Consider the following 26,201-nt stretch of genomic DNA (forward strand, 5'->3'; position numbering starts at 1 on the left):
AAGTCTACTAGGTACACTTGCACACAGTATAATAAAAAAGGACCTCAGCAGGTACATCCTTCGAGAACTAACCACAGATCATCTGTGGATGTAGGCGGTCTCATGTAATCCCAGACAGACTCAATGGATGTGGAGATCAGGGCTCTGTGGGAGCCAAACCATCACTTCCAGGACCCCTTGTTCTTTACATTGATCCCAACGATGGAGCCAATATCATTAACAACCATCTTCATTGTCCTGCTGCAAAATAAAATTTGGGGCCAAATCACATGCCTACCAGATGGTATGGCATAATGGATAAGTAAGTATCTGCCTGTATTTATCAGAATTGAGGACACCAATAATTACCAAATCTCCAACTCCATGTGCAGAAACACAGGCCCAAACTTGCAAGAAATCTCCACCAATGTTTCACTGCTGCCTGCAGACACTTGATAATTGTACCGCTCTCCAGCCCTTCCTTAATAAAACAGTCTTTTGCTACAGCCAAATATTTCAAAATTTGACACATTAGGCCAAGGCACCAGCTGCCATTTTCTGTACCCCAGTTCCTTTGTTTACCTGCATAGTTGAGGTACTTAACCTTGTTTCCATGTCCTAAGCAGGAAGCCATAGTAACTGGGGTGTAGAAAAATGGCAGGTGCTCTGGACCGAGTCAAAATTTCAAATATCTGGCTAAAACAAAAGGCTATTTGATCATGAAGGGCTGGAAAGCAGTACAATAATAAATGTCTGCAGGCAACACTGAAGCATGGTGGAAGGTTCCTTGCAAGTTTGAAGCTGCATTTCTGCAAAACAGAGTTGGAGACTTGGTCAGGATAAATAGTGTCCTTAATGTCCTTAATGTTGCAAAACACAGGCAGATACTTATCCATCAGGGAGGCGTGTGATTGGCTGCAAATATATTCCACATCAGAACAACCACCACAAACATACAGCCATGGTCATTAACACTTCCTCGTCAAACTATAGCAGAAATACTGCTGCAGGGTGGCACGGGTGCGCAAAATCACGTATATACACAGCCTTGGCTGTTAATCACCAGGTCCCGGCCAGCGATTCCCCGCTGGCGCCTGGCGATCTTTAAGTATTATCGACGGGGGAAAGACCTGTGCATAAATACAGATCTCTCCCCTGCCAGCTCCTGCACACTGCTTTGTATGGCTCTGTATAGCAGAGCCATACAAAGCAGTGTGCTTACAGCGTGAAGCATAGAGAGTACAGTTAACCCTTTGATCACCCCACAGGTTAACCCCTTCCAGCCCAGTGTCGTTAGTACAGTGTCAATGCTTTTTATTAGCACTGATCTCTGTATTGGTGTCACTGGGGATGTCAGTTCCCCCCAGTGTCAGAATGCATGCTGCAGTCCCGCAATAAGTCGCTGATCGCTGCCATTACTAGTAACAAAAGAAAATTTCAGTATATATACACACACTGCCATTTGTAAACGCTAAAAAAATAAACCAAAATTAATTTACACAAATTGGGACTTTTTTTTAGCAAAGACATGTAGCAGAATACATCTTGGCCTAAATTTGATTTTTTTAAATGACGTGTAATAACAGTTTTTTTTCTCAAAAATTTCTCAAATTGTTTATAGCGGGGGGAAAAAACAATAACAAAAAAAAAAAACAAAAAAAAACAAAAAAAAAAAAAAACACACCCATACAGGCGATCAAATACCACAGAAAAAGCAACTGGGGGGGGGGGGGGGAGAGAGAGAGAATAGGATGTACATTTCATTTGGGCGCAGCACCGTATCACAGAAAAAAAAAAAAAAAAAAAAATGGCCGGTCAGGAAAGGGGGTAAATAGGGCAAGTGGTTAAGAATATTCAGTGTAAGAACAAAAGTCCTAAAAGTTCCCACAGAGCCCTCATCAATATAATGTCTGTCTGGGATTACATGGAGACTGAAAAATTTGAGGCAGCCTACATCCACAGAAGATCTGTGGTTAGTTTGCCAAGATGTTTGGACCAACATACCAGCCAAGTTCCTTCAAAAACCTAGAAGAATTGAAGGCATTTTGAAGGCAACGTGTGGTCACATCAAATATTGATTTTGACCTCTTTACTTCCCATTTTGTGAATTGATAAAAAACACTTCTATTTCTGAAAGCCATTTTAAATTTACAGCATTTTTTCCCACATATCCCTAATACTTCGCAAAAAAAAAAAAAAAAAAAAAAATCTGCCACACAGTTTCCCTGTTCATGTTTAATTCTGCCATCATTCACGCACTCAGTCCTTTGAACTTCATCGTGGACATTTTCCCGCCCCTCCTTAAACCACCTCTGCCATTCAAAAACGCTTGATTTCTTCATGGAATGTTCACCCTATGCCTTTTGTCACAGGTCTAAAGTTTCACTCATACTTTGGCCATTTTGCTAATAAAATGTGATGGTAATCCACTGCTTCAGATTCTAGTCACTCATTTACCAGCAACAGTGCAACGCACACAAGAGTTATTTTTTCTAGTACTCCGTAAAGACTGTCAACTCAATTGGTGGGCAACCCAGGCAAGTTTAAGTTGGAACACGCTAGAGTACTAATGGCTGTGTGACTCCCCACCACAGTGCTACACCACAGGCATTCCAGAAATTAAAAATGGTCACAGCTCCATGTACAGTAGAATGAGGACCTACATAGTACTACTACATAGTTGGTAGATCTAAAAAAGATTTTACGGATTGTGATGTGTTGAGCTTAAATCTGAAAATTTACTGATCATGCAGCAACACACAGTTGCACATATTTTGGAGAGCCAGTAGTGTAGGACTCTGGGCTGCTAAACATTGAGGCAGGTGACCATTGATTGAACCTTTTAAAAAAAAAAAAAAAAAAAAAAGAAAGCCTATGGTTCTACTTTAATAATTTTGGATCAAGAAAAGGGAGGGTTATGACCTGCAGATTTTTTTTGGCATCGGATTTTCCTTCACTTCCTGTTCCTACCAAACAGGAAGTGAGAGGAAATCCATGCAAAGCAAGGGAAATTCCTTGGGGACCCCCAGGTCTCCAGAACTAGTGTCCCCACTGGAAAATGTCCATTTACTTGTTCTGGGGACAACACAAAATCTGGGTTTTTGTTTTAATTTCAGTGATGGTAAACCAGACAAAAAGAGGGTGAATCGCATCAACAGGGGCACAAACAGCAATAAAAACCTGACAGGTGATGTAATCCATCTCCACTCTATCAAAAACTAGAAAGTAAAAATAAAACATGTTGCCTTTAATTACACTGTGGTATTTACAACCAAAATACAACATATTCAATAAAACAAAACACACAACAATTACAAGAAAAAAACATAGATATGGAGTTTCTTACATTTATATCGGCTCTTTTATCTTTTAGATTGATGGAAATTCTAAGCAAATCCTCTTTGTATTTAACGAAGTCCAGCGGCAGCTTGTGGTCATGTGTCAGGCGCAGAATAATTTGGGTGGCAAGATTTGCAACAGCTCTGCACATACTATCAACATTAACCAGCTTTTGAAAATTCTCAAAAGTATCTTTTTGGGTTCCAAGATAAGCATAAGGCTTGTTATCCTAAAGAAAAAACAAAACAAAACAAAAAAAAAAAACACAATCAAAAACATTACCACCAGAGAACCAAATGGGACTGTCGGACTGCTAAAATACTTATTAGGAGGTCATTGAGGGAAAAAAGGAAATCTCTTTGGGTTATACAGCTGCTTACAAAGACAATGGAGCACACAGCATAACCCCTCCTACCACAAGCATGCCTTAGTTTTTGCAGTAAAACTGCAGCTCAGACGCAACTCAGAGGTGATGGCTACAAGGAATTCCATGTTATGGGTGCCAAATTGAAATGTCGAACAGGTTCAAAACGGCAGATTCTGAAGCAGAGGGAACCAGATGCAGATCTGTCACAAGGTAACAAAAAAAGGAGACACTACATGGGAGATTTACTGTACCAAAAAAGTCTTAAAGGGATAGTTCACCTTTACCAAAAAGCTGTTTATGTAGATAAGGGGTGTCTGTAGATAAAGAACTGTGCAGCTCCGACTAAAGTTGAATATCGTCCTTGCTATAGGTGTAGGCCATTTACATCTCTCATGAAGCCTGACTGGAAATCTCCCAGGGCATTGCTAGGTGAAGCCTAGTTATTACTGTTCACCTTCACAGGAGTGAGCTCTCAGATGCTGAACTCAGATACTGCATCAGGGGAGAGAGAGCAAGGGGATTTGAGTCATAGAAAGAGCCCACTCCAATGGTGGGGGTGAACAGTAATGACCAGGCCTTACTTAGCAATGTCCTGGGAGTATTCCAGTCAGGCTTCAAGGAGGTACATAAATTGCCTACCTACACCTATAGCAGAGACACAGTTTGTTATCCAGACACCCCTTATCTGCATAGGCAGGCCTCTGGTAAAGGTGAACACTTTAAGGATTGAGAGGGCATTGGCATAATAGATGGCAAGGGCAGAAATCAGTATTCATCCCATGGAGAAACTTGGGGTGGAAGCTCCAGGATTTTCACCAAGTATGCCCTCCATATCCAATCATAAAGCTTGCTGGAAGTAGATTGCCAATCTTTTAAAATCGTAGGAATCTGATCAGATTCCCCCATCTCTCAGAACCTGAGCTTCAAAATCCATGCTGTCAAGTCAGCAATCAAGCAGGATGGACAATATCTGGACAACCCGGAAAGGCCTATGTAGTGACTGCCAGGATTCTTAGTAGGCCAGCATGTCATCCTGAGCCAGCAATCAGCTGCCAATTGTCGACACCAGAGATGTACACAACAGACAAGGCTGGAATGTGAACTCCTGCCCAGAGCAGGACTATGGAAACAGTAAACATGTTGGGTGTGAAATGCTGGAAACAACTCTGCCACAGGAACTGGGGCAATGATCCCTCGGTCTGGAAGATCTGAGAGGGAGCACAAACTACCATTGTAGCCCTGGGATACTGCCTGCTGCACCTATTCATATGAGATGCAAGCTGTCCAAGAGTTTACAAAATGTTGACAAGCACCTCCCACTTTGGAAGGTGGAGCATACCTTCATGCAGAAAGCTGCTTATCTGAGGATTTGGCAGACTTTGATCCCCAGACCTTGCAGGACTGGGTTCTTAAAAGGGGGAGTAGTGGTAAAAAAAAAAAAAAAAAAAAAAACCACAAACACCACACAAGACAAAAAAAGCAGGATCTGCTGAGAGCCTGAGCAAGCTGCTCCTGCACCCTCCAAAGTCTAGCACTCCAGTGAGCACTGGGGGGAAGGGGGGCAGAACAGAGCTGGTGATTGACAGTCACAGACTCTCTGCTCACTGAAGACCAAGAACTGAGCGATCAGCAGTCTTTGATCGATTAGTTCTTGGTGTAGAGCCAGCAGGAGACAGCTGCAGGATTGAATCGATTCTAGCGAATCTTAAGGTGTTACTAAACCCAGGATCCTGCAACCACTATTATCTGGTCTCCCACAGTACACAACATGAAGTGCACCTATTTTAGTAAATATAAAGTGCTAAATACCCTCTCTCATCAGAAGCACATAGTCTTGTGACTTCTGTGTCCAGCACTAGCTAAAGCTTGTAGGAGATTTCTTTTTCTGCTCTAGGAGGATGCAAAACACCTGACCCCTGTCTGGACAGTGCAGATTGGCCCTGTGCTGATCACATGCACTCAAGAGAAAAAAAAAAAAAAAAAGCCTCTAGCAATACCCACAAAACTGAGCATTGCAAATGCCTACAGTTCAGTCTGTTTTCTCAGGAGATAAGAGGTGATCACCTGAAAAAGGGGAGGAACAGAAGAAAGGATCAAACTGCCTTTTTACACAATGCACAATTAACCCCTTAGGTCCCACAGTGAGTATAAGAAGCATGCTTTACTGCATATACAGACTGATTTTATTGTTGTGGGTTTAGTAACAAGCTAGAACTGCCCATAGGCAGTACTGGGTCCTTTTTACTGTCCAGTGGCATATTCCTGTAGGTAGCAATATAATGCTACAGTCCATTGACAGACTACCACTTTTATATTGAATACAAGAGAAAACGGTTTGCTGCAACAGCTTATAAAGTGTTGGAGCTTGGATTCAATTTGCCAGTGTATTTAAATCTTCCAGTATATCCAAACACTCCCCTCCCCCAGACTGACAATGCTGCTGTCCAAAGGTGCTCTATGCACCTTCATCCTAGAGTGGAGCCACTCTAATGCAGGAGGCATTACCGGCCAGATCAAAGTTAAAATGGGGAAAAAAAAAGCCTTAAAGAAAATTAATGCAGCCACATCTAATGATTGGAAGATGCAGTATATTACATTTGGTTTTGGGTTTAATACTGCTTTGAGTCATCTTACTTGAATACTAGGGAAAAACCAGAGGCATGCTGGCAGTAGAAAGGGGTTATCCTGGGCTGGCCTACAGGTTTTTTTTGCCAGTGTCTAAACCCTCTAAGTGCAGTATAACCTGAAGGTATGTCCCTCGATGGGTATAATTTTTTTCCCCCTGATGATTTGCAGTCTTGAAACTTCTCCATTCTACTCTACCCAACCAGCATATGTTTTTGGGCTGCACTTTAACGCTAGAACTCCGGCAGAATGCCATTCCTTTACTCCAAGATGTACAGATATGCAAGAGTCCATACAGTGTTAAATCCTGCACCACATGTTAACACCAGAGTCAAAATGAATGGGCTGCATTACTGTAAAAGCACTTTATCGTGACGTGTAACTCAGCACATGCATTACTAAACCCTAAAGTGTGAATGTGGCCTAATAGACAACTTTGGCCAAAGATAACTTCTTCCTGAGTGCATAAGTTCACTGTATCATTGAAGTTGTGTCAAACAGTAAAAAAACTTATCTGAACAAGCATGAACCATGCCAGGCAACTGCAATACACTGCACAGGAGGAGTTGGTCTCTTGACAGAAGACATTTAAAGTCAAATATAGAAACTGGGTTCCTTTAAAAACGTTTGTTGGCTGTGGACTGGTGGGAAGATGATAATGCTATACAGGCACCACCAACTAAATGGTGCACACTTTGCACTGGGTGAAGTGCGGGATGTATGCTTGAGTTGGCAGAGGCAATCCTAGGACACATTGGAGTAGAACTCTCACAAGCCACCTTATGACACCAGTTTTACAATGTTTTCTAGTTAGGAGTTCCCACTGAACACACAGTAGTTCTCAAAAAGTCAAATTCAAGTAAAACTAATTCTTTTAATGTTACTATAACAGTAATTTAAGAAACCTGAAACAAAATCGTAAACTATCAAGAAAGAAGGTGGAGAGCATGTAATTTTTCTGTTACCTTAACAAAGCTGAAGGATAACGCAGGAACTCCAGAGTAGGCAAGAAAGGGGTAAGCTGAATCAGCCATTGATAGAGGCTGGCTATTAGAGGGGAAAAACAAAGTTGTTTAGTAGACACCCAAAAACAAAGTCTGACAAAAGCCACCCCAAATTACAGGATGCAGATTAGAATCTCAAGTACATTAAACAGAGAAGAAAAGAAAAAAAAAACCAAAACAAAAACACAAAAAAACAAAAAAAACAAAAACACGCGAACAAATTAAGAAAAACCCCATGCAAAAATAATCCGATAACCCATCTGGGTTTCTTACATAAAGATCTTGGATTTTACTTTGTCAGAAAGTTTTGCATCATTGTTAGAAACCGGGTCAGACACCTAAAAGGAAACAACTCAGAATTACCAGCTGTGTGGTGCTAAACACTCACTTTGCCTCATTAAAGTTTCAGAAACAAAAAGCAACTAATATCCTTACTTACCTCCCTTAATGTTTTCTGGATCATAGTATACATAAGAGGGCTACCAGACACTTGAAGTGATCCAGCACCTAAGGGGAGGGAACCAAAAACCACCTTAGCTATGTGATAGTAACAAGAACCCACTTGAGTTAACCCCATCAACAGTCACCAATAACGCTCCTTTTAAAAGTCACTGCTGAAAACAAGCATTTTCTTAAAGTAATTAACTCACCCGTACTAAAATCAAAAAAGGGTCTGATGCCATAGTCTGCCCACTGCTCTGAGAATCCATCTGCTGGCCCCCATGGGACACACTAGTGAAATAGGGGCCAGGAGAAGGAACCAAGCATCAGACACATGAAAAGAAAATCTTTCAGCAAACATCAATGAAGCACAGTTAAGCAGGATAGGCACTGTGGCAGGCAAGTATTCTGCTTTGCAGGGATTGTGTTTGTGTTTTTTTCAACGCCATTTGTTACACCTCCACAGAAGAAAAAAAAAAGAAAAAGCTATTTGACAGTAACTGGATGGGGCCATGCAGCCTACACCTCTGTTTGCTGCTACATTAGAAAACAAAAAAACAACGTTCAGCACAGGAATATTGCTCCTCACTATACCATCTAAATTTTATCAACTGAGTTGCAAGTCACTTGTGTGTGCACTTCACTCAATATATTACACTGCCCACTCTATCCAAAGCTGTAGAGGTTCTCTGCAGCATTTACATCCCATAACCTGAACAGCAAGATAAGCTCATACCTTGAATAGCACCATCCAGGCTGATATAGGATATAGTTTTTAGATGCAGCGTTGAAAGGTACCCCTAAAAAAAAAAAAAAAAAAAAGGAAAGGATTAGGCTGTGGTGAACAGGTAAAATCAAAAGACACAGCCAGTCGGTGAACATGCTAACAACCCTGCCCCCTATTATCTGCTCAATGGAGGCACCAACTGCAGTCAAAGGTCACCATAAACAAATGTCCACACCATCTTCCATTGTCAGCATACAAGGAAGAGACGGAAGCACACATTGAAAGCTGCTCAATTACAAATGTGACATACCCTCCTGAACTACAACCTCTAATGCATTTCAGCCCTCACGGGCTAAATCTGAGACGAGGGTGGAGATGTGTCCCATTATTTTATGCATCATTAGCCCAGCTAAATCAATTTAAGCTGGGGGGGACAATAAAAAAGAAAAAAAAACCAACCACCACGAACCAAGACAAAAGGATTTTTTCATCACTTCATGTATGGCATCATACTAGCACCTACAAGGCTATTAATATGAATCTTGGATACAAGAAGACCAAAAATGTAATTTCTGATGAAGTTTTACAGAGAAAATATAAAAGCTGCCAGCTGAATCAATAAACAAAATTTAAAAAAAAGGAAGGCAAAAACAAAAATATTACACATACAGCATCCTATACCCAGCACTCAGCGTGTGCTTCCATCCCTTCCTTGTATGCTTCTAAGTATCAGCGCAACATTCAGTGAGTATCCTCCATCGGTGCATTTGTTAAAGGCTGGTAAACAACTTAAAACTTTATGAAAGTTAGAGATCGAGATACCAAAGAAGTGGACCTTAGACATTTTGTGGCCTGACGGCTTATTTGTTATGTTCATATGGCCTACTTGGAAAAAAATACATTTATTTTTTTTTTTACTTGGACCTAAATAAAGCAAAGTCCTCAGTTATTAGCCTTACCTCTAGCCACTCGGTGGCACCAACTGCTCCAAAATCACCAGCACTCCAGCTTGCAAACACAATGCTCCGCCTAGGTTTATACTTATCTAGGAAGGGAAATAGGAAAAGATAAATAAAAAAATTACACAATGCATGTTTTTTCAGCATGAGCAAGAAAAATTCTCCTAAAATTTTGAAATGTACATTTTCTTAATCATCTTTGAGAGCACAGGCAGAAAAACAAACCCCCAAACACAGGAGGATTGGTGCTTTACCTCTCTGGCAGCTGTCCGTTCCTGACTGTGGTAGGGGGCACTTTGGTGTCATATTTAGTGAATCACACAGGTGCCATTTTCAAACTTTGACTGCAAAATGAGCAAAACACTGACCAAGCAGTGGGGAAAGCAAACTGAACTCTAGGATGCGTCACTAGAGACCCCAACAGCAGGAAGGTCTCAATTCCCCAATATAGATCTTTAGTGAGACCTCACTTACAAAAGGATATGAGATAAAATGAGACTGGTAACAAAAATGGTGAAAGGCCCAGGAGATCAATCCTATCAAGAGCTGTGATGAAAACGCAGCACCTGACCCCTGCCCTTCTCACCAATGACAAAGGAATGGCCAACCTCACACCACGCTGTCACTTGCACAACAATGCCACTTTCTGCTGCACCCTGCACAGGTTTTCCAGCTTGCGGGACCACAATCTAGGTGCCAGCAGACTAAGAGCAATTGTTGTTGGGTTAAGTTTCCTACGCAACTAACCCTTTAAAGTGGTTGTAAAGGCTCAAGGTGTCTTTTTTTTTAGGTAACAAAAAAAACCTTGTGTGTAGCAGCCCCCCTAACCCTTACCTCAGCCCCATCCCGATCCATAGATGACCACAAGAGCCTTGGTTCTCTGGGGACTCACTCCTGATTGGCTCACTGGCTGTGTGCCAGCAGAGGGAGCCAATGGCTCCTGCTGCTACCTCAGCCAATCAAGAGGGAGGGGTGGGGTCAAGATATGGCTCTGTGTGCGAATGGACATGAAGAGCTGCAGGTCGGGAGAGTGCCTGCTCGGGTGCCCCATAGCAAGCCGCTGGTTTTTAGGGGCACCCGAAAGGAGGGAGGGGCCAGGAAGGGAACCCAAGAAGAGTAGGATCTGGACTGCTGTGTCCAAAACCACTGCACAGAGCAGGCTAGTGTGACATGTTTGGAGTTTACAGTGATACTAAAGTCTTTTTTTTTTTTTTTTTAAATAAGACTTTAGTATCACTGTAAACTCCAAACATGTCACACTAGCCTGCTCTGTGCAGTGGTTTTGGACACAGCAGTCCAGATCCTACTCTTCTTGGGTTCCCTTCCTGGCCCCTCCCTCCTTTCGGGTGCCCCTAAAAACCAGCGGCTTGCTATGGGGCACCCGAGCAGGCACTCTCCCGACCTGCAGCTCTTCATGTCCATTCGCACACAGAGCCATATCTTGACCCCACCCCTCCCTCTTGATTGGCTGAGGTAGCAGGAGCCATTGGCTCCCTCTGCTGTCAAGCACAGCCAGTGAGCCAATCAGGGGTGAGTCCCCAGAGAACCAAGGCTCTTGTGGTCATCTATGGATCGGGATGGGGCTCAGGTATGGGTTAGGGGGGCTGCTACACACAAGGGTTTTTTTTACCTTCTGCATACAATGCAGGAAGGTAAAAAAAAAAAAACTGCCACCAGATAGCTTTGGGCCCATCAAATCTTTAGCAAGAACAAATATGAAAACTAAAACATCTGTACACACACACACACACACACACACACACATATTCAGATTTACCATATACAGTAGCACTATTCAAGAGACAGGGATTCTCTAGTTTGCATTAAAAGCCTTAGAGACCATTTCAACACTTTTCAAAATAGGGTTTAATAATGAAAAGGTCAAAATGGTGCAAACAAAATCCATATACTCCTTGCTGCGAAGGCCAGTGGCCATTTTTTTTTACTGCTGAATTGTTGGTGAGGGGGTGCACTGGACACCTTAGCTGCCATTGCGCTACATGCTGGGTGTCCAGTGCACTCCTATACTTTTGAGGGGTGGGCTCCCTCAGGTCCATCTGCCCTTGGCCTATCCATTAAATACATGTGCTTCTACTATGGGAGCTCTCAAAATGTGTAGTTAGGAACTACAGAATATCATTGTGCAGTGACGAGGTTATGTAGCTTACGCATGTATTTGCAAATGTGTGTCAACTAAACCCGTTTTTAAAACGCATACTGTTAGACAGGTTAATTTGGTTCATTTGCAAGCTGGCTGGCAAGTTAGAGCTGGGAATTTTTCACTTTTGTTGTTTGACATGCGTCTCCCTTCCATGTGCTCCTTTCTGAGAAGGCCAGTTATAGACTGGGGCAGTGGCCATTATTTGTACAGTTGACAGAGACCAGCTGACCAATCATCTGGATCAGGGGTGGTTGCTGGGAGGTTACCAGTTTATGACTCAGTCCCAGACAGTTTTCTATACGTTTTAATAACACTGAAAACAATAGATAGAGAGATGACAGGAGGTCTCAAATATTAACTTCTCATAGGAGGGGTGCAGAGACCTAATCCACTCTGGTACCACCCAGGATAGGTGTGTTTTGGGTTCAAAATGCTGGTCAATAACAGATGAAGGTGAATGACTTTATTCTGGCTCTACGGTCATGATTTTAGAAGTTATGACACATACTAGGATAGGTTCTACCAAAAGACAGATATGCGTATTCTATAGATTCCAACTAAGAAATTTATGGCCCAATGTCTTAACTTTCTATTCACTGAAGCGACCAAGTCAAGACACTTGATGGCCCTGCAATGTATATTGGTGTCCTGCCAAACCTATTACCAGACTGATAATGGGTGTCTGGGAGCAGCTAGGATGTTGTGGATTGTATGTGCTGAAAGGCGGAGGGAGGGTGAGAGAGAAGATCACGGTAGCCAGTTCTCTCTTCTGACAAAATCGTATGGAAGACTTGTGATATGAACAAAATGGCTACTACACACAGCTATTCGGGTGCCTGGTATGCACGACCATTACAAGAGTGACTTGAGCAACTCAATATGTAAAGTCTGGAGGAAAGAAAGGAAAGCGGATGCCTCTATCTAAAGTTGCTGTTTACAGTGAAACACATTAGGTCAGGACCGAACACGACGCGTCATCACGCACACTGGCGTGAATCCAGTGGTGCTCATCCTTTGTTGAATGCCCGTGATTGTCATCACCATACTAAACGTCCTTGGTTTTAACATGCTGCACTATGGTGGTCCTTTCTTGCGTTTAACTCCTCTGTGCTAAGCACACTTATACAGGATCAAGCCTAGATGGAGTGGCGTGTCTGCATATTTTGTGCTGTGGGACAGCAAGGCGCTTTATGATCTCTATGTGGGATCAGTGTCTGTGGTAAGTTTCCTTACATGTGGGTGGTGTGATTTCCTGGCACCCTCTATTCATGCTGCCCTGAATGCTCTCCGTCTCATACATTTAAGTGCATCGTCCTTTTCTTTGGGATTTTCCATCTTGATTTTGGATGTTTATCAGGCTATTTAACCATCTGTACAGACATTTTGCACATTTGTTTGCTTTACTCATCTTTATTATTTTGTTTGCAATATTGAACAACATTTTTATTTATGATTGTCCATATGTATATTAGTCCATCTGCATGTGTATATACACCTCTACGTTTATTTCTATTTTGAGAGTGGAGTACTGGGTTATAGTATATACACTTTAAAGTGCTTTTAAGCTTATTGTCCATATACACATATGCCCACCTGTACATATATAAACAAACATTCTTGTTTTATCGTTATCTTGAAAGTAAAGTATGGTATTACACATGCTTTAATGTCTGAACACTTTTAAAAGTATACTGCACAATTTTGTGTTTATATTTGGTTTTCAATTATTTTATTGCATTTACACCATTTCCTTAAAATATGGTTTGATATAGTTATATTGCATACACAATTACACTTTGGAATTTTTAAGAGATGACGTGCCCACTTTTCTTGAATTAGTGGTTTTACATCTAGTATCTAGATTGTGTAGTGGATGCAGCAGTCTTGAAATTGTTTTTGGCAGCGCAAGGAAATTTGGTTGTTTTTAGCAAAAGTTATACATGCTGTTATTTCTATTTTAATTCTGAAGAATTATGAGGGTCAGTTTAAACAATCAACCTGTTTCCCATAACGTCTGCAGCTACAGAGGCTTGGAAAACTGCATTGCGATAGTGAGGCTTCAGCTATTAAGGCACTGCTGGTGGGGTGGGAGGCGTGGCAGGGAAACTGAGTACGGGAGATATAGGCACACCTTGCATGGCACCTTGTACTTCTGAATATCGAGCTTTAGGACGCAACTGACCATGCAAGCAGAGATCTGATTCAGTGAATTCCATAGTCAGCAAACAAACGCGACTGGCAGTATCAACAAGGCATTTCTTCTGTATGAAAATAATAAAAATACAATAAGGATAAACCTAGGCAAAAGCACACCTAAACATTTTGGGGTAATGCACGTTAAACCACCTAATGGTGCACCGAAATGAAAATGATAGTGCCGAAACCAAAAACTTCAAAATGCACTTGGCCGAAAACTGAAATATGCAGTTTTTAAAAATTAATATAGATTTTTTAGAAAAAAAATACAGATTAAAAACAAAAAAAAAAAACCCCGCAAATATATACCCCCTTTTTTTGTAAAAAGAGAGAGGATGTTACAGCAAGTAAATAGATACACATGTCAAGCGTTAAAATTGCGCACGCTCGTGGAACGGCATGAAACTATCACCGCTGAGCACCTTCCAGGTCCTCCCTAACCCACCCTCTCTATCCTTCCCCTCCTTTGAGGCGCACTGCATCCGACTCTTCTCACCCATCCCCTAAGGATCGCAGTGATCTACAGACCTCCTGGGTCCATACCCCACTTCCTGGACAACTTCGCCGCTTGGCTCCCCTTCTTCCTCTCCTCTGAGCTACCGACCATCATCCTCGGGGACTTCAATATCCCCATCAACGACAACAACCCGGCTACTTCCCAATTCCTCCACCTAACCTCCTCCTTCGCGCTCACACAGTACACTCAATCCTCCACCCACATCGGAGGGAACACCCTGGACCTAGTCTTCTCCCACCTCTGTACCCTCAACCAGTTCTCTAACGCCCCCTTCCCTCTCTCAGACCACCACCTCATCACGTTCTCCATCTCCCCTTCACCCAACCCCCCCCCCCCCCAAAAACGCCAAAACATCACCAGCCGCAACCTGAACCCGGCCCCCCTCCACTCGGCCACCGACCGCCTACACGACAGCATCCTTTCACTGTCATGTCCTGACATAGCCACCACCTTGTACGACTCACTGTCAGCTGCCCTAGACTCTCTGGCACCCCTAACCACACGCATCATCAAACCTAGACCACTTCAACCATAGCAGAATGATAGCACTAAACGCCTCAAACGTCGCAGTTGCGCACTGGAGAGACGGTGGTGCAAAACCAGGTCCCCTCATGCATTCTCCCTCTACAAGTCTGCCTTCCTCACACCTCCTCCCTCCACGCCGCCAAGCAGGCCTACTTAGTTAACCTGATCAACACCCTCTCCTCCTGCCCTCGCCGACTTTTCTCCACCTTCAACTCCCTGCTCTCTCCCCCCCCCTCCTCCACTCAGTACCTCTCACCGCCCACGAGATTGCCACCCATTTCCACAACAAGATTGACGCTATCCGTAAGGACATTGTCAACTTGCAATCTACCTCCCCACCCCATCACCCCTTCATCTCCCCCCTCCTCTACCCTCACAACCGCACTGCCCCCCACCTCTCCCAAGGCCCCGCACACCATAACCCCCCCTGCACTGCACTCCCTCAGCCCTGTCACTACTGAGGAAGTCGCCAAAGTCCTCTCAGAAGCCCGCCTCACTACCTGCCCCCTATCCCCTCTCAACTCCCCGGTCACCCCCCGCCTCCCTCACCCACATCTTCAATCTCTCCCTCTCTACATTCCCCTCCCCCCTAAAGCACGCGCATATCACCCCCATCCTCAAAAAGCCCTCCCTGGATCCTGCAGACCCCTACAACCTCAGACCCATCTCCCTGCTGCCATTCACCTCCAAGCTCGTTGAGCGCATAGTCTACGATCGCCTAAGCTCCCACCTTACTGATAATAACCTCCTTGACCCACTACAGTCTGGCTTCCGTCCCCTACACTCCACTGAAACTGCCCTCCTCAAAATCACTAACGACCTACTAAACGCCAAAGCCAAGGACGACTACTCTGTCCTTCTCCTGGACCTCTCCGCAGCCTTCGACACAGTTGACCACCCCCTCCTCAATAAACTACTCTCCCTTGGCATCAGATACCGCTCTCTCTTGGTTCTCATCCTACCTATCCCGACGCTCCTTCAGCGTCACCTACAATGGTGCCACCTCCCCCTCTGTTGGGGTCCCCCAAGGCTCTGTCCTTGGACCCCTTCTCTTCTCCATCTACACCTCCTCCCTGGGCAAACTCATACACTCCCACGGCTTCAACTATCACCTCTACGCTGACGACACCCAAATCTACCTCTCCACCCCTCTCCTCACCCCCACTATCTCCGCCCGCATTACTCAGCTCCTAAACAACATCTCAGACTGGATGTCGCTACATTTCCTCAAGCTCAACCTCTCCAAAACCGAGCTCCTCGTCTTTCCCCCCGCCCACACCCCCCCCCCCCCCATCCATCATCACCAACAACTCCACTATCATTCCCACCCGCCAAAGTCCTTGGCATCATTCTTGACTCGAACCTCTCCTTCCAACCTCATGTCGAGTCACTTACAAACACATGCAGGCTCCACCTCCGCAACATTGCCAAGATACGTACCTTCCTCACCCCAGACACCACTAAACTTCTTGTACACTCCCTCATCATCTCACGCCTTGACTACTGCAATTCTCTTCTCACCGGCCTACCCAAGTGCAGGCTCTCCCCACTCCAGACCATCCTGAACTCAGCGGCTAGACTCATCCACCTCACCACCCGCTCCACCTCTGCCACCCCCCTCTGCCTCTCCCTCCACTGGCTCCCGATCGCCCAATGCATCAAATTTAAACTTAACCCTGACCTACAAAGCCGTTTACAACACTGCCCGACTACCTCACCAACCTGATCCCCAAGTACCGCCCTACCCGTACCCTTCGCTCCTCACAAGACCTCCTATCCTGCTCCCTGGTGGTCTCCTCCCATGCACGACTGCAAGACTTCTCCAGGTCCTCCCCCATCCTGTGGAACTCACTGCCCCAATCCATCAGACTGTCGCCTTCCCTCCTCACATTCAGGCGCTCCCTCAAAGCCCATCTCTTCAGGGAAGCCTACCCCACCCTCACCTAACGGCCATTCTCCCTCTTTCCTCCCACCCCTCATTCCCCTCAGCCACTTCCTACTGTACCATTACCCCCTCCCTCCTAGATTGTAAGCTCGAAAGAGTAGGGCCCTCTTACCCCTCGTACGTTGTCCATTATTGTTGTACTGTGCCATGTATTGTCCCCCCCCCCCCCCCCATTGTACAGCGCTGAGCAAACCCTTTGGCGCTATATAAACTCGATGTAATAATAATAATACTTAAAAATCTCATGAGCGATGCTTAAAAAAAGTTCTACAGGTTAGCAGTGTAAAGTTAGAGTTCTGGTGTGAGAATTATTGCTCTTGCTCTGATGTTCGTGGCCATACCTCACGTGTGTGGTTTGAACACCGTTTACATATGTGGACATGGCCCATGTATGCGTTCACCACTATGTGCGAGCACGGGGGCACTTTAAACTTTGTTTTAAAAAAATTGGGTATTTTTGAACTGTTCCTTAAAAAAAAAAAAAAAAAAAAAAAAAAAAAATCACTTTTATACTTAATCACAAGGAATGCATGCATCCCTTGTGACAGAAATTAGTGACAGGTTCTCTTTATGAAGAGATATGGGGTCAATAAGACCCCACATCTCTCCTCTGCAATGTAAAGCATTGGATCAAAAAAAAAAAAAAGGCTGGAATGGGAAGGGACATCACTCCACTCCTCCAAAGGGCATAGAGAGTGGCGGCCATCTTTCCTTCACGCAACTCTATGCCTAGCGCCAGGAACGATGCTTTCTCAGGTAAGGCTGAGAACTACCGACCAGCAGCCGAAGGCGGAAGGAGGGGCCGAGGTTTTTTCAGCACCTATAAAAATCGATGCTCTCATTTCGACCGACACATTTCGGCCACCAAAATTTCGATGCATCCCTAGTTTATAAGTTGCTTGGGGGCTAGACAAGATCTGCAAGCTCGCCAACGTTTAAGGGGTTCTTTACATGTAGTTCTAAAATGCAACAGGACATGCCATAGAAAGGGGCCATAGAAAGCCAGCAAGTAACATGGGTCACAGAACCTCCGTTTAAAGTGATAAAAGGTTCGAGTTTTTTTTTTTTAATTTTATTATAAAAAAAGTTCAGTTATTAAAAAAACTCACACATTTTCCATATCACACAATTTTAACCAAAAACTCCCCCCCGGCATCCAAATCCTCAATTAACCTCTAGCGTCTGTCTTCCACCTCCTAACCCACTTGGTGAAACTATCATATACTCCACTCCGATTATCCAATCTTATTTTGGGGATTTCCTGTCTCTGCCAGAATCTAGGTACCAATCCCTTAGCAGCATTTATTAAATGAAATATGTTCTTGTAATGTTTCACTGTAAAATCTAAGTTATGAAATATACAGGCCCAAGGGTTATTGGTATTTTAATTCCTGTTATCTCCTGAATTTGTATTATTTCTTGCTAAAGCTCCTGTATTTTAGGACATTTCCACCATATATGTGCCATAGTTCCTTCCCTCCCGCAACCCCTCCAACATAAAGGTGAACTGAGCTGGTTTATGTAGCAAAGTAGGTGTACGGTACTCACTAAGCATTTATAGTTCATTTCCACTACTCTCATATCTACAGCACCATGTGATAGTTTCAGTGTTTTCCTTTTCTCTTGTTCTTCCAGTTTCAATCAGAGCTCTTTTTCCCCACTTTCCCAAGAATGATGCAGAAACACATCCGGGAAAGTTAAGGATTTTAGAGATACAGGAGGCTACATGTTTACATATTGATTCATTGCTAAATAAATGTTCCAATGGGTGCATGTTCTCCACCGCTCCTTCGTGGCTGCGGGAGGGCTACCACAAAATGTCTCAATTGGTGATAACTCCATTCATCTAACTTGCAAAATAATCCTATATTATTTTTTTTTAAATCTACAAAAGAACACAATTCTTTTTCAGTGATACCTTTCAAACATGCATTTTTATCTTTTATCCATTTACCTACAATATTCTTTCCCTGGAGGAAATAAATCAGTTCCCTCCAGCGATATTAAACAGTGAATTATACTCCCACCCCATTTGCTTGTAAAATCTGTCCCACTCTAACATTCCATGCAAAAGTGCTCATATTTTCAAAACTTGTGAAATCCAAAATTATCTTATCCAATTTTGATCCACTTAGTGAATTTTCCATTTTTTACCCAAATTTTCCTTGTGTATTACAGTATTTTTCGCTCGATAAGACACACTTTTTTCCCCCAAAAAAATGTGTGTGTGTGTGTGGGGGGGGGGGGGGGGGGGGGGGGAGGAGGAGAAAGGTCTGTGCGTCTTATGGTGCAGCCGGCCCAGTATTCTTCCCGTCGCCACCATGTTAGAATAGCAGGCCAGCCGCTTGGCTCTGCTGTGCAGCAGAACCTGCTCCTCGGTCCGTCCAGCAGTGTCCTCATCACCTCAGCTTTATGGGGGCACCTGGCTGTGACAGTTTGCGAAGCGCTGCACTATGTGACTGGCCTTATAGTCTTCTGGGACCTGTCACGTGTCCCAGAAGACTACAGGGAGAGAGGCAATCACAGCGGAAGCGGGTACCTGTCAATTTCGGGTACCTGTCAACCACAGGAGCCAGAGATGCTAATATAGTGTAGTCTTTATTATTCATATTGGTTTACATGTATTAAAAATGTTCCACGTGAAGGGAAGAAAAAAAAAAAAAAAAAAGTATTAAGATGGCCGCTGCTCCAATCCTCGGCATAGGCGGCGTGACGTCAGCAATGCAGGCTCCACCCAAATAGTTTCATGCAACCACATCTTCAGGGGTACGCCCAATGGATAATACTACACTATATTAGCATCTCTGGCTCCAGTGGTTTCGCCATCTTTCCCAGGACAAAAGGATACTTGTGCACATCGCTGGATCAGCCTCAGGCAAAGTACTGGAGTGACAAGCTGGGGGGATGGAGGGGGTTACTGAAGGTTTAAAAAAATATATATACACCCTTCAGACTTTACAACCAACTTTAGTTTGGGCTGACCTTACAACAAAAATAAAAAAAGTATACGCTATACTTGCCCTCTTTAACCATCTGTGTTATGACACGGGCCACTTCTAATAGAACAGATGACCCAACGACCGCTTTAGCAGCTCCAGTCCTCCAGAAATCTCTCTGAGCCCCAACTACAACATAACGATCTGTAGAAATCAGAAAAATACGTTTTTTTTACTGGTTTAAATAAAAAATTGCCTAAACAAACAAAAAAACAAAAAACAAAAAAAACAGAAGTTACCTGGATCTTCAAATCCTTTGATGACACCAAACACATTAAGAATTTTCTTTTCAGCCAAAACATTGTCCACTTCAAGTTTAACAGTATACTGGCCTTTAAGCTTGCAGCCAACATTCCAATCTCTTGGGCAATCCTTATTTTCCAGTTTTCTGGAGAGAGAGGGGGGCATAAAATGAAATATCACACACACAAAATTAGGAAAGCGAGTATTTTGACCAAATCAATTTTATGCATATTGTTCAACCCCAATCTGTATAAAAACGTGAATGCTTATTGGATTTAAGCATATCAGGTGATGGGTATTTGTGTAATGAGTGTGTGGCCTAAGTAGATCAACACTCTATATCAAAAAGGCGTGCATAATTATTAGGCATCTTTTCCACAGGCAAAATGGGCCAAGAGATTTAACGGACTTAAAGTCAAAAATTGTAAAAAGTCTTTCAGAGGGATGCAGCACTCTTGATATTGCTAAGATATTGAGACGAGATCACAGAACCAAACGTTGTTGCAAATAGTCAATAGGGTCGCAAAAACAGGTTAAGAAAAAAAAAAAAAAAAAAGCCAGTCCTCCAGTGCTGTCGTATTCCAGAACTGCAAACTACCTGGAGTGCCCAGAAAAACTGTACAAGGTGTTCAGTCCTCAAAAATGGCCAAGGTAAGGAAATTGCATATGGAGGAGCGACATTAGAACCCACCGCTGCCCCGATAAGCTATAAATAATTCTCCTTGAATAAAATAATTATCCTCCAAAAAAGAAAAAAAAAAAAAAAGTCAAAGTTGTAATAGGAAGGAAAAATGCAAAGAATCATAACTTTTTGAAAAAAAATAAGAGTCTACAATCTTCAATCCCCAGTTCATGTGGGATTGGTGTACAGTCAGGTCCATAAATATTGGGACATCGACACAATTCTAACATTTTTGGCTCTATACACCACCACAATGGATTTGAAATGAACAAGATGTGCTTTAACTGCAGACTGTCAGCTTTAATTTGAGGGTATTTACATCCAAAGCAGGTGAACGGTGTAGGAATTACAACAGTTTGCATATGTGCCTGCCACTTGTTAAGGGACCAAAAGTAATGGGACAATTGGCTTCTCAGCTGTTCCATGGCCAGGTGTGTGTTATTCCCTCATTATCCCAATAAAAATGAGCAGATAAAGGTCCAGAGTTCATTTCAAGTGTGCTATTTGCATTTGGAATCTGTTGCTGTCAACTCTCAAGATGAGATCCAAAGAGCTGTCACCATCAGTGAAGGAAGCCATCATTAGGCTGAATAAACAAAACAAACCCATCAGAGAGATAGCAAAAACATTAGGCGTGGCCAAAACATTCTTAAAAAGAAGGAACGCACCGGTGAGCTCAGCAACACCAAAAGACCCGGAAGACCACGGAAAACAACTGTGGTGGATGACCAAATAATTCTTTCCCTGGTGAAGAGAACACCCTTCACAACAGTTGGCCAGATCAAGAACACTCTCCAGGAGGTAGGTGTATGTGTCAAAGTCAACAATCAAGAGAAGACTTCACCAGAGTGAATACAGAGGGTTCACCACAAGATGTAAACCATTGGTGAGCCTCAAAAACAGGAAGGCCAGATTAGAGTTTGCCAAACGACATCTAAAAAAGCCTTCACAGTTCTGGAACATCCTTTGGACAGATGAGACCAAGATCAACTTGTACCAGAGTGATGGGAAGAGAAGAGTATGGAGAAGGAAAGGAACTGCTCCTGATCCTAAGCATACCACCTCATCAGTGAAGCATGGTGGTGGTAGTGTCATGGCGTGGGCATGTATGGCTGCCAATGGAACTGGTTCTCTTGTATTTATTGATGTGACTGCTGAGAAAAGCAACAGGATGAATTCTGAAGTGTTTCAGGCAATATCTGCTCATATTCAGCCAAATGCTTCAGAACTCATTGGACACCGCTTCACAGTGCAGATGGACAATGACCCAAAGCATACTGCAAAAGCAACCAAAGAGTTATTTTAAGGGAAAGTAGTGGAATGTTATGCAATGACCAAGTCAATCACCTGACCTGAATCCGATTGAGCATGCATTTCACTTGCTGAAGACAAAAAACTGAAGGGAAAACGCCCCAAGAACAAGCAGGAACTGAAGACAGTTGCAGTAGAGGCCTGGCAGAGCATCACCAGGGATGAAACCCAGCATCTGGTGATGTCTATGCGTTCCAGAATTCAGGCTGTAATTGACTGCAAAGGATTTGCAACCAAGTATTACAAAGTGAAAGTTTCATTTATGATTATTCTGTCCCATTACTTTTGGTCCCTTAACAAGTGGGAGGCCCTGTTGTAATTCCTACACTGTTCACCTTATTTGGATGTAAATACCCTCAAATTAAAGCTGACAGTCTGCAGTTAAAGCATATTTTGTTTGTTTCATTTCAAATCCATTGTGGTGGTGTATAGAGCCAAAAATGTTAGAATTGTGTCGATGTCCCAATATTTATGGACCCGACTGTATATAGCTTCACTACATCCCAAGTGATCAATATAGAATCAGGGGGTAAACTAAGATAGTGGATTTTTATTTAAAAAAAAAAAAAAAAAAATATCTTGAGTTCTCGTATATAAGATCGAGTATTTAGAATCAAAAGGAGTCAAACATTTATCAAATATTTGGCTAAAAGGAGTAGTAACTGACTGAGTACAAGATACAATTGGCCGTCCGAGGATTTAGAAGGACTTTTATGTATCTTAGGAAGGACATATATAATAGGTGTTACAGGATATTCTGAAATTAAATACGTTTTAGTATCATTATCAATAACAACTTGTCTATTTGCCTGAGTAACAATCTCGTTAATCCTATCTTGTACAAGGAATATAGGATTGCTGTCCAACCGATAAGTACGGATATTGGCCAAATGTCCAAGAATCTCTTGTTCGTATTTATTAGTAACCATAATGACAGAACCCCCTTTGTTGGCTGGTTTGATAGAAATCTCTCGCCCAGCTGACGAGGTAAGAACCGCCATATCCTCGAGACATTTCGTGGAAAAGGTCATACGGTTTCCTCAACTTAGATTTATGGTAATTGATGGAATTTCTAAGAACAAATGTGGATGTAACAGTACAACTTAGACAACGGGAGGTTCAATGGATCCATCATTTGGAGACATTAACCCCTAAAAGGGTTTAATTTGGATTTTGATCTGTATTTCTTTAAAAAAAAAAAAAAAAAAAAATTGATGAATTTAGTTTTTTTTATACTTTGCTTTTGTACACACACACACACACACACACACTATCGCGCAAAAGTAAGCAACAGTCACATTTTTTGGAAATTTTTTATCATATCTTTTCATGTGACAACACTGAAGAAATGACACTTTGCTACAATGTAAAGTAGTGAGTGTACAGCTTGTATAACAGTGTAAATTTGCTGTCCCCTCAAAATAACTCAACACAGCCATTAATGTCTAAACCACTGGCAACAAAAGTGAGTACACCCCTAAGTGAAAATGTCCAAATTGGGCCCAAAGTTTCAATATTTTGTGTGGCCACCATTATTTTCCAGCACTGCCTTAACCCTCTTGGGCATGGAGTTCACCTGGGCTTCACAGGTTGCCAATAGAGATTTCTTCCACTCCTCCATGACGACATCACGGAGCTGGTGGATGTTAGAGACCTTGCGCTCTTCCACCTTCCATTTGAGGATGCCCCACTGATGCTCAATAGGGTTTAGGTCTGGAGACATGCTTGGCCAGTCCATCACCTTTACCCCCAGCTTCTTTAGCAAGGCAGTGGCTGTCTTGGAGTGTTTGGGGACTTAATCATGTTGGAATATTGCCCTGTGGCCCAGTCTCCGAAAGGGAGGGGGATCATGCTCTGCTTCAACATGTCACAGTACATGTTGGCATTCATGGCTCCCTCAATGAACTGTAGCTCCCCAGTTGCAGCAGCACTCATGCAGCCCCAGACCATAACACTCCCACCACCATGCTTTACTGCAGGCAAGACACTTGTCTGTACTCCTCACCTGGTTGCTGCCACACACGCTTGACACCATCTAAACCAAATTTTTTTTTTCAGTCTCATCAAAACCACAGGACATGGTTCCAGTAATCCATGTCCTTAGTATGCTTGTCTTTAAAAATGATGCACAAGAAAGCCTGCAAACAGTTTGCTAAACAGGCTTCCTTCTGGAACACAGCCATGCAGACCAAAATTGATACAGTGTGTGGCTGTATGGTCTGAGCACTGAGAGCTTACCCCCCCACCCCTTCAACCTCTGCATCCGTAGTCCATAGAAATACATGGGTGTTCGTTTTTCATCCGTAAATGGACAGATGAGAAACGGACATACGGAACACCCATGTGAAGGGGGCTGTAATGAATTTTTAGGCAATTTAAAGCAAATATGCAGTGAGATGGAAATCGCTGCAGAGATGTTAAATTCCACTCAACACCTGGGACATGGTTTTGGGTGCCGGGCAAGACGTTTTTGTTCTACTTTTAGACCTGCTGTGGGCTACTCCAGCGCTGGCAGAAGCTCACTTGTAGATGGAGAAGCCTGGCGGCACAAAAATCTCACTGTTTGGAACCGACTGCTGAGACAAAGTGGGGGCGGAGACGAGGGGGTGCTCCATCTTCCAAACATAAGAGATTTCTCAGATAAAAGGCGTCACTTTTCCCGTTCCCCGCCAATTCCTGTGCGTTTTCTGTCTGGCTCGTCTCCGGATCCCGGCCGCGGCACGCAAGATATTTATGAATGCACACATTGTGACTCGTAATTGTCGGATGGACTTCGGATGTTCATCTGTGTACATCCATGTTCACAGCCAATAACATCAGTTTTTTTGAATGGAAGAAAACCCTATTTTTCTTCCATGATGTGAACTAATGAAAACTTATGAACTGATCCATTTTTTCTGGGGGGGGGGGGGGGGGGACCCACACACCACACATTCAGAAAGTAATTGATAAATGATCATACCCAAGTAGATTTTTGCCATCCTGGCTAGAAAGTGACTGAACCGGAATTCCTGGCAGTCCAGAGGATCTTGATGGTGGGAACTGTGTATGGTTAAATGACGGGAAACCAGGTGTGTAAGGGTCTCCAGTGCCAAAATGAGCCTTTGGGATAAGGAAAATCAAGGTGGTAAACTGCACTTTTACTCAACAGGTGTACCTGACCCAGCCAACAGGAGAGGGGAGAGAAAAAAAAAAAAAACACAGCAATACAGGCACATTTTCCTCATGTTATATTTCTTTAAAATGCTGCATGCTAGCAAGAGCCTAGCTTTCTGTAGCAAGCTGACAAAATGGCTTCTGTAGCACAGACATCCTAAGCAGTGTCAACCCTGCCCAAGTTCTATCCCACCGGGCTACAGACCACTTTACCACCTACGTATCTACAGTAAGTAACAATGAGGTGGAACATTGTAGTACAGCAAACTAGGCAAGGTGATGACATTTCAGTGCAGCATTTCTGGCAGGAACAGCCGGTAGTTTTCTATACTCGCACTTAGTCTTTCTAAAAAATGTTGCATGTAATGCAGTGATGTACTGCATATTCTTTTGACCAGGCACTAAGTGACCCCTCTTGCAAATGTACTGTAGCCGTAAATAATGCAACAATGTCATCCTTAACACAGAAGAAATGGCGCTAGACCACTGACTAGAGAACACCTTGCATTTCAGATTTTTTGCTTGCCTTAACCACTTCATCAAGTCCGGACACTTTCACCCCCTTTCTGCCCAGGCCAAGTTTTCAGCTTTCAGTGCTATCACACTTTGAATGACAATTGCGCGGTCTTAACACTGTACCCATATGAATTTTTTTGCCTTTTTTTTGAGAAAGATAAAACTTTAATTTTTGGTGGTATTTCTTCACCACTGGGATTTTTATTTTTTGCTATATAAAATGAAAAAAAAAGTCCAAACATTTTGAAGAAAAGTGTTCTTATAAAATTTTGCAAATAATCTTTCATAAAAATGTATTCAGCTCTTTTTAGAGAAAAAAAAAAAACCCCAAAACAAACAAAATAGTTTAAACACCAAAAATGTATTTTTTTATTTTAACTTTTTATATTTATTAAATTTTTAATATACTGTCACCCTAGCAATACAGTGTCACCATAGTAACACTGTACTACTTGTGGTGGGCGATTTTTTTTTTTTTACACCGATTTCTTTTACACCCATAAAAGGCTATA

General features: G+C 43.0%; 1 protein-coding gene across 3 annotated transcripts in view; it reads right to left on the reverse strand.

The window, feature by feature from the left end:
* Positions 1-26,201, reverse strand: part of TFRC (transferrin receptor) — a 77,426-nt gene that overhangs the window by 11,109 nt on the left and 40,116 nt on the right. For all 3 annotated transcript variants that reach the window (XM_089680119.1, XM_089680120.1, XM_089680118.1), the window contains exons 9-17: positions 24,980-25,119; positions 20,021-20,169; positions 19,806-19,925; positions 9,442-9,527; positions 8,492-8,555; positions 7,754-7,821; positions 7,588-7,652; positions 7,276-7,357; positions 3,326-3,547 (exon numbers count right to left, since the gene is read on the reverse strand). In XM_089680119.1, coding sequence (XP_089536245.1) covers positions 3,326-3,547; positions 7,276-7,357; positions 7,588-7,652; positions 7,754-7,821; positions 8,492-8,555; positions 9,442-9,527; positions 19,806-19,925; positions 20,021-20,169; positions 24,980-25,119 — 996 coding nt within the window. The remainder of the gene's footprint in view (positions 1-3,325; positions 3,548-7,275; positions 7,358-7,587; positions 7,653-7,753; positions 7,822-8,491; positions 8,556-9,441; positions 9,528-19,805; positions 19,926-20,020; positions 20,170-24,979; positions 25,120-26,201) is intronic.

Source organism: Staurois parvus, unplaced genomic scaffold, assembly GCF_062004578.1.
Source record: "Staurois parvus isolate SC_StPar_1 unplaced genomic scaffold, SC_StPar_1.0 ptg000235l, whole genome shotgun sequence".
NCBI classification, from domain to species: Eukaryota; Metazoa; Chordata; class Amphibia; order Anura; family Ranidae; genus Staurois; species Staurois parvus.